This window comes from Montipora capricornis, chromosome 3 (genome assembly GCF_036669925.1).
Source record: "Montipora capricornis isolate CH-2021 chromosome 3, ASM3666992v2, whole genome shotgun sequence".
In the NCBI taxonomy this organism is placed as follows: Eukaryota; Metazoa; Cnidaria; class Anthozoa; order Scleractinia; family Acroporidae; genus Montipora; species Montipora capricornis.
Window position 1 is genome coordinate 56,547,752 of NC_090885.1, and position 10,000 is coordinate 56,557,751.

Below are 10,000 nucleotides of genomic sequence, written 5' to 3' on the forward strand. Positions count from 1 at the left end.
AATATTTGCAGGGAATTGCTGCCTGTGCCACGCCTTCAGCCTTGTGTTTAAGCCCTGGTAGGGAGGGGGCATATTGTTACTTTGCTGGACTGCGCTAAACTTGGTGCCAGGACATTATGCCAGCAACTATGCCCACCTCGCAATACAGGTGTGACATACCTCCTTGGCTACTAAGGTGCCAAGACCCCTCATCCAGTGGTCCATATGGGCAGTGGATATTATCCGCGCCTTGCCAGTACATTCCCTGCCCCTCAATATATGCCCAAGTTGTGTCTATTATCTTACGGTGCACCAAAGCATTAAAATGTTGTTTATGTGAAATAAACTTGTGAAACTATTTGAATCTTGCAAGCAACTATTTTTGACATTAAATTATTTTAAAAAACAAGTAGTACCTTTCGTTTCGGGAATGGTAAGGACAGGAGAAAAGATAAAATATTGTAGTGCGGGTCACTCGGCCTGTCATATTGATTTTGCTTTGTCTGTTGAAACTCTCGAGAAATGAAGATAAAAATGTGGACGCCAACTCTCTGAATGGCGTCTGTTTTAACTTCAAGTTAATTTACTGGTTTTGTAGCACTAATGGTAACCCAAGACTAATTTGACCCTTTTTTTAGCATTACGGCCCATAGCAATAACCAATAGAGCGCTCAAGTTAATCTTGTTTAGTCTTTGTGTTACAGCTTGATCACTAAAGAAATGTAACTGTTTGAGAAGGATTTTAAAAGAAGGGTGTATTCTATTCTGTTTTGATGATTTTGCACTTTTTTGTGTGAAGTTCTGTGGTTTCTAGTAGACATAGTAAAATCTGTAAAGTCGCACTCCCAGGGGTCATTGGGTTAAGCAAAGCATACTGTGGGTTGTACCATCAGGTGATTTTTCCTAAACAGGCACACATCCCTTTTGCTAAATCCTTCTTGTGCGGGATGGTTAATTATGCCCTCCCAATTTCACTCTCTGCTTATGAGCCAGAAGGCCCATCAGGCCGGTGCTTATCTCCAGTTTCCTTGGCATGAAGCGACTAGGAGTATTTCTACTCCCCCCTGGATGGGATGCTAGTCCATTGCAGGGTTACCCCCAGCATTTCGCCGGTACCCATTTATACACCTAGGTGGGGAGAGGCACCGTGAGAGTAAAGTGTCTTGCCCAAGAACACAACACAATGTCCCCGGCCAGGGCCCGAACCCAGACCACTTGATCCAGAGTCAAGCACTCTAACCATGAGGCCACCGCGCCACTATTTAATTGCTACACCTATTGCATGCCGTTGCATTGCTTGCATGTATGTACAGGTATAGAATGATTTGATTGCGATGAACCACATTCATTTACGCACTCTTAACCTTATCAGACGAAACTTGTACAGCTACTCAAAAGAAGTCAAAGCCTGCGCTTATCTTTCACTATTTCGACCTATGTTATCATATGCTTCCAGTGTGTGGGACCCGTACACCCAAAAAAACATCAAGCAGCTTGAAAATGGTTCAGAGACGTGCTGCTCGCTTTGTATTCAAGAACTATTCGTGTCATGTCAGTGTTACTGCCCTAATTAAGGAACTTGGCTGGTCTGAACTATCCAGCGCCAGAAAGCGCAACCGCCTTTGTAGGATGTTTAAAATAGTTAATAACCTAATTCCTATTAACTTCAACGACCACTTAAGCTATTGTAAAACTGTAACCCGCCATAATCATCCTCAAAAGCTTAACATTCTTGGTCTCCGCACAGACACTTATAAATTCTCTTTTTTTCCAAGAACCATACCCGAATGGAATAGTCTGCCTGACTTTGTAGCAAGCACCTCATCTGTCAATGCCTTTAGGTACCTAGTTTCGAGGCTATAGTAGCGATTAATTTTCTGTTTGTAACTTATTTTTTCTTTTATTTATTTATATTTTTTCATACCTTGGTGTAAGGCAACATAGCATTACCAAGTAAATACAATGAAACTGAAACTGAAACTTATGTGGTCAACAGATTGGAACATGGCATCTGGTCCAGCAGTCTTTCCCTCAACAACAGAGAACACAAACTATGCCCGTTTGTGCCGTCTTTTAGTGGATGTAGGATCTCAGGCCCTCCGCGATACCTTTGACAGAGTACATTCTCCAGCTACTCTTCACAGGATTTTGTCAAGTACTTCACCACATTACGCTACGTTGCAGTCACTGAGAAGGAGAAAAATTTTGAATCCCACACAGTGGGGAAAGCTATACCCAACTGTTTGTTCATCTGTGTCATCAGGCAGCTTTGACATTACGCTTCTGGTGGTACTGCTGCGAAATATATGTGGTTTCAGTCCTCCTGCCAGTACTGGAAGCTGGGACAAGCTTCCTCTTCCTGGTGATAACAGTTGTGAGGCAAACATAGCACGAATCAAGTATTACAGAAATGAAGTCTATGCTCATGCCAGCCAAGCCTCTGTTGATGATGTAACATTCAATATGTTATGGCAGAATATAAGTAATGCACTGCTAGCCCTTGGATCTGGAACAACTTATGTCAGTGCGATCAGCCGACTGAAGACTGAGTGCATGGATCCTGATATTGAGGAGCACTATCGAAAATTAATAAAGCAGTGGAAAATGGATGATGATAACACCAAGGAGAAGCTTGATGAGCTGAAAGGTATGCTTGATCTCAAAGGAGTTAATGCCATTAGAAGTTGGTGAATTAAAGGTGTTTTGTGCATCTTGCCAATACAGAGGGTTGTTCAGCTTTCAGAGAATTCTGCCTGCCAAAAAAAAGAGACAGGGAAAACTACAGAAAATGTTGACTTACGATAATAATTATTATTTTTGCTAGAACCAAAACTGTACATACGAAAACAAATCTTTTTTTCAAGACATGGAACTGCTGCATTTCTTGCACTTAAAAGCTGTGAAAGGGGTCAAGTCAGTTTGCTCAAATGAACTCCTATAGTACCCTGGATGGCCCAGAGGTTTTTTTCTCTCGGAGCGACAGAATAGGTGAAGGAAAACCTCTGGTACAGGCCGTTCTTTGAGAAGGCCGGTCCAATGGGATGCTGTCAGAGTCAGATTTTGACTCTAGCAATTCGATTGGTTCCATGAACTTGTCAGTTCTAACGAGTTCTCTGACTGGCTTAGCAACAGAAAGTAGTTCAAACAGGTTTTCAATTGCTGTCAACCAGATTTCTCTTGCCCACTGTGGCCATATGGCCATAATCAAAACGCTGCAAAGTTCAAGAAATCAAGGCTTTGAAGGCAGAAAAAGTTCAGTGGGTTCTACATTTTTTGTTTTTTGCATATGTCAGCCAAAATTCAACTTCAGAATTTGACATCCAAATTTCAAATTTGAGTTTTTATTTTCATATTTGACATCGAAGTTTTATATGGAACATTGAATTTTGTAATTTGACATCGAAGTAGATAAGACGAATGCACCGTGGCAACCAAGTTAAAGATGCTGATTGGTAGTTTATGCTACATATTGATTTACTGAGTTTTTTCGATCTCAAACGAATGGGGCATGGCAGTGAGGTTCTCAACGGCCTGTACCAGAGGTTTTTCTCACCGCTTTGCAACTCGCTCTTCCGTGGCTTTAAGAGAGAAAAAACCTCTGGCATCCAGGGTATACTCCGACCAGAACCTACAGAGGAAAGGAAGAAAGAGTTTCAAAAAAGACTGAGTTTAACATTTTTTTGCAAAGGTGTACTAAAGCCGGGGAATTGACCGTTTTGGCTGGTACGTTTTGTTTTCCCATTTCAGACAGGGAAGTTTCTTTCAAAATATGTTCTTATGCATGTGCACTAGCCTGCTTGCAGGGTAAACTTTGTATTCGGTCGCCATATTGGACGGCGAAAAGTCGGAAGATCTGGGATGAGTGGGGAATACACCCTCTGCCGGAAAACTGGTCTTTTCTCGGTAGCTGCCCACTTTCTGTTGAGCTTCCGGTTACATGTCACGCCACAATAATGGATCAATAAACTAAGCGACCATAATCACTTAACCGTGCAGTTGTACAGAAACTTGCTCTGGAGTGTCTACTTGCACCCAAAAAAGCGGTCAAAAATGGAAGCAAGCCGGCAGAAACTGCAGCAAACAACAAGTGTGGGTTTTGCCCATTCCGATTTCTTTTTCAAGATGGAATGTTTTAAAAATCTGTGAAGCCAACTTTGAACAGCGAGAAAACAGTGTTCAACCAACCATGGACAAACTGTCGGTGTACATGTACATTAGATCAGATAGACAATTAATTAATTTCTATCGAAAAAATAGTTTTCCAACTCAATCCATAAGCCCAAGGAAGCTTTTTTCATTTCAAAAGGCAGGATAATTGATCCCAATGGTGTTAATATCTGCAAAGAAACATAATATTATCAGCTTTCAGTTTCTTCTGTTATTATTCCATTACTCTTTTGGTATTTGAATTTTCAAAAATTAGCTGTAACTACCACATTTTATTACAAAATTTTCCAGTATTACCGGTAATGTGGCTCACGTGAGGCCAAATTTACCGGTATTAACTGCTTAAGAACATGAACATACACACAGTTATTAATATTGGCCTGTTTGTCTGAAAAAGTAATGAGTTTTCATTTTTTACAAAGATATGTTAAAGAAATGGAAGTCTGACGAAGGAAGCACCAAAGAGAAGCTTGAAAATATGGAAGGTGTGTGGCACTGAAACAAATGACTGTACAGAATAGAAAAAAACTGTACAGGAAGGAAAAAAAAAGCTGGCACTAATGATTATTCAATACCTAATTTAAACCCTCTATCCCTTGAAGGGCTCCCATTAATAAATAAAAATGTAAAGTTGTCTGGTTTTAGAGCGGTGAAGTGTCACTATCGTGACTTAGTTCACGATAAATCTTGGTATCGTCTGCAAACGGTTTAACTGAGGAATTAACAATGCTCGCTATATCATTTACGTAAATTAGGAACAAAATAGGTCCAAGAATAGTCCCTTGGGGGTACTCCTGATGTCACAGCTGACCAGTTGGAATAATATTGTGTTCCACGTATCCAAACTCTTTGTTGTCTATTTGTTAGGAAGTGCCCAAACCATAACAAAAAGGGACCATCAATTCCATATTTGTTTAGTTTCAGTAGCAGGCGCTCGTGAGGTACGCTGTCAAATGCTTTTGAAAAGTCCAAAAACACGACATCTGTTGTTTTTGAGTTGTTCCTTTAGGACCTGGAAGGAAGTGTGGGCTTCCCTTTCGAGACGCCAAATTGATGTGGGTTTAAAACTTGGTGTTCTAACCAGAAGGCTGTTACTCTGGAACATACAATTTTCTCAGCCACTTTGCAGACAATAGATGTTAAACTAACTTGACGATAATTCTCTTTTTTATGTTTATGTCCTTTTTTGTTTTTTTTTTGTATATTTGTGTTATATTTGCCATTTTCCATTCTGTCGGTATTAGTCCGCTAGAGAATGACTTGTTAAGTAATGTGCACAATGAAGTTGACAATTCCTGTGCACATTCCTTCAGTATGCGGGGTGGAATCATGTCGGGACCTTGGGACTTGTGGGCATTTACCCGCTAGTTCTTTCAAATAATTTTCTTCTTCATTAGAAGAAGGAGTTCATTTCCTTAAGGTGTTGCCATTTCGCTGAATTACATTTCTTTTTAAGTGAGTTCAGGGCTTGATAAGTGGCCCATGCTTCCTCACTTCCAGACTTTTTTGCCTTTTTGGACAAGTTCCTTTTTTTCCGACAAAGTTTGATGAGGTCTTTAGTTATCCAGGGCACTGTAACACAATCGTTTACTGCTGCAAAGAAAATGTCCTTCCACATTGTCCAATTGTTATTTATGTCCTCACCTGCTAAAGCAAAATCACATGGAGAGTATTTAAATAATGATTTCAGGTGACTCCAATCTCATTTATTAAAAGCGTAAGTGTAGTGGGCAGATTGTGCGATTAGAAAGGCCAATTATGCGATAAATAATGTAAATTATGCGATTTTTTCTCAGCAATTTTAAGCTTGTTTATGAGGTTTCAGGTTAAGGAAAACACTTTTTTGCTGCCCCAAAGACATTTTGAACACAAAGGAACAGTAATTATGTATCTCGATCGACATTAGTTGGGATAAATAAAAAAATGAGGTCTTCTGCACTACCGGTGCACCACGTTAATTAAAAGTTGAAAGGACACAGCTAACATGCCAAATGAATGATCAAGGTGCTTGTCAACCACAAACTTCCGAAGATGGTCAATCACAATAGGGCCATACCCCCATTTATACGAGAGAAAATAAGCCGCGGCTTTCTCTGGCCGCGGCTTACATAAGACTCGAATGTTCACCCCGTATAAATGGTACAAAATCTACGTTCACGTCTTTTTCAAGCTGCGGCTTATATTGACCAGGGAATGTATATTCGTATAAATAGTTCCTTTTGCGTATTTTGTACACCGTGGCCAGAGTAAGCTGCGGCTTATTTTCTGTCGTATAAACGGCCCTAACATTGCACGACGAGAAAAACATCAGTCCATCGTCCACGTGGACCGTACCTGTGAGGTACTTTCTTGCTCGATCGTGAGCTGTCAGATTGGGCGGAATGTGGGAACTTCCTTCGTCGTCGAAGAAAAAGCGGGCGTTTTCACAACAAACTTATCCATGAGTAAGTTTTTTATCAGTTTTCAACGAAAGAAACCACATTTTGCCGAAAAACTTACAACTTCGCCTATTTTTCACAAATCTCTTCTCTAAGAGAAGGCAAATGTGTCATTTCAGTGGTGTGTATATAAGGGCGTGTTTGTGTTGCACCAATAGAAGGAGACTCGTACCAGGTCCCCGACATGCAAAATAAAGCCTTGAACTTCGAATGTTTACGAAATCGAAGGGGACAAAGTTTTTATGCCTTTTTCCAAGATAAATCATCTTAAAAATGGCGTATTTATGCAGGAATTTCAAAGAAACGTGTTGATTTATGTTTCATTTTATGAATTTTGCGCGTCCTTTTGTGAATTATGAGATTTTTCGTGAATTGTGCGATCGGATGCGATTTGAGGTCGATTGTGCCAAATCGCACCATCGCGTAATATCAGAAGGCCTGTATAAAATACACCCATTACTATTTTCCTGTTGTTTGCCATAATTATGTCTATGAACAGTAGTTCAGATTCACAGACGAGATCTTCACTTGGGGAAACTTTGAAGCAGCGTTTCATGGCGATTAAAACTCCTCCGCCAAAACGACCTCCTTGCGGGGGTAACCGGTCGTTTCGCCAACGTGTCAGTTCGCCAACGGCCTGTTCGCCAACGTATGAAGTCGGTTCGCCAACGTCTAATGTCAGTTCGCCAACGCTTATATGCCAGTTCGCCAACGTCCAAAATACTTTGTGAAATAGATCTGAAATGTATTTACAAATTACCAAAAGAAGATAATGTGACCTTTGATCCAAGATGAATTGTTTGATTCGGCTTGAAAATGTTCGTTTCACTCTCCCCAATCTCTCTCTCTCCCTCTCTCTCTCTCCCACGCCATCGACGGCTTACTTGGGGCATTGCATTGTAAAGATGACTTTCTGCATGTACATTGTGACGCACAATCTTTCTTGCATTGGCATTTCAATAGAGTACGTGATTTTCAGCCAACGATTTGTATCCCGAACCTACATCTGGTCTTTTTGAATTCGAAGGATATTGTAGAGGCTCGTTACCTGTACTTTGACATAAAACACATTTCTGCCAGTCAATACTATTTTGCATCATTCCATTTTGATGTAAAACTCCACGTAAAATTACCTAAAATCATCGATAGTGCTTACAGACCACTAAGAGTAGATCCAAAATGGCCGACCTGAAAATACTTGCAGTGCATTGTGGGTAGACCCTAGTCTCTTTACTTTTCAGAAAATAATTGAAATAAAAGGTTAAATATTAAATAAAAATTGTATTTTATAGTCATTGCAAAACAAATGTAACTAAAATATACAACAAGTCTTAAAAAGCTCAGGCCAAAGGATCAAAAAATCATACTAACTATAAAACATTCATATTTAAGACTAAAAACCAAAAAATAAAATTTAAAAAATCTGAAATTAGAATAGCATGGTAAATACGTTTTATAAGAATTTTTCTGTTGTAAATTTTAGGCAAATTTCATTGACAAAAAATATATATAAGATACGGCTCAGAGCCCCTTCAGAACCTCGTTGCCTACATCAGACGACAGTGGATTGAAAGCGCGGTGTTCCTTCCAAAAAACTGGAGCGTGTACCAGCAGGCCAACAGAAGGAACAACGACATCGAGGGATGGCACAACGCTCTGAATCGTCGTGCGAGCGGGCAGTGCAGATTACCTCTGTACTCCTTAATCGAGCTCCTGGACAGAGAGGCGAGACTTACAGCCGTCACCATCAGGCTTGTGTCAGATGAAAAACTGAAGCGGGTCCAGCGGAAGCAGTATCGAAACCTGCAGGCGAGGCTATTCGACAGCTGGGAGAAGTACGAAAGGAAAGAGAAGACCGCCGCACAGTGGCTGAAAACGTGCTCACATCTCAACGGCCCCACCCGTGGAAACTGAAGAAGTCAGTAAAAATCACAATCAAAAAACGGCTCCTTTAGGAGCCACCAAGTTTGCAAAAGTATATGACCACCAATAAACTATCAATAAAGAAACTTAATAAAATTTGAGGGGGGATTGGGGCGCATTCAATAACAAATATGGCGGTTCACATCAACAATCCCTCTCATGAAGTGAATTGCAAGTTATCTAATTGACGATTATTTTCAACGAAAAAGGTGTTTTTGGACGTTGGCGAACTGACATATAAGCGTTGGCGAACTGACATTAGACGTTGGCGAACCGACTTCATACGTTGACGAACTGACACGTTGGCGAAACGACTGGTATTCCCTTGCGGGCGGTCTCTTCTATAGATACAATATTCTCTACCGAAAATTTCAACATCATTTATGGAACTGTTGAGATGCGTTTCTGTAAGGACTAAATATCAAATGAGTTGCTTGCTATCTCCATTTGCAGTTTTGCAAAGCAACTGATCGATAGTTTCTCGCAACGACAAAGAAAACTAAGGTCCCAAGAGCCTCAACAACATTCCGTGGCCAGAGAAGCCCATATTTCTGTCCATGTGGAAGGAAGGAAGCGAAAGTGTGTCCAATGTAGCAAAGCCGGGCGAAGGACGCCTACCGGTAATTACAAAGTGGAAACACGCTTCGAGTGCAGTCTGTGCAAAGTTGCACTTTGCCGAACGCCCTGCCACAATGCGTATCATGATCAGACCGAGTGACTCACTTTTGACTCATTCTTGCGATAAGTTTCCTTTCTATTGATTACATTGTATTTCATATGTAAATTTCTGGTGGAAAGCAACCGGCTGAGAACAGTTGGATCACAATTTTATTATTAATTTTAAGAAATGTGACCAATTGCATTGTCTATAGCAATGGTGGCAAATTTTTTTATGTGTCCTTTACTATTGTGTAAATACTTATTATAAATCAAGTAAAACAAGCCCCAGCTTTATTTCTCTGTTCTTTATTTAGCTTTAATTGCCCCTTAATCTACTGAGCATATATGTTTTGATTTAGGTTTGAAATCACCATGGCAGGCTAATTATGTAACAGGAACAGGAAGGTTGGGCCTCATTTGCATATAGTAGTGAAAGGGTTAAATTTTCCAATCATGAAGGTAGCACTAAACACACTCCAGTGAGATTTGTTTTTAACTTTGCAAAGTGTTACTTTACGGCACAAAAAAATTTTTCATTAATAGGGGTCACCACGAATTAGTTTTAAGGGTACACATATAAGGATTTAAAGACAAAGTATTGGGTAGATCTCTTGTCGCTATATGGTAAACTGTTACATCACAATTATATCTATCACATTTTGTTGACCAACAAGTTTTTTTCTTTTAACATAGTACCATAACATAGGTGCATGGTGATACAGGGTTGTAGAGTCTGCCCAAATAATGGTGCAGTTTCTTGAAAGCATTGAAACTTTTTCCTCACCACATGGAAGAGGGAGATACAAAAGACAAATTTAAACTCAAATGGAAGT

At 40.1% G+C, this 10,000-nt stretch overlaps 1 protein-coding gene across 1 annotated transcript in view; it reads left to right on the top strand.

Moving 5' to 3' along the window:
* Nucleotides 1-10,000, top strand: part of LOC138043454 (NLR family CARD domain-containing protein 3-like) — a 283,562-nt gene that overhangs the window by 179,033 nt on the left and 94,529 nt on the right. The window contains exon 9 of the mRNA XM_068889725.1: nucleotides 4,569-4,631. Coding sequence (XP_068745826.1) covers nucleotides 4,569-4,631 — 63 coding nt within the window. The remainder of the gene's footprint in view (nucleotides 1-4,568; nucleotides 4,632-10,000) is intronic.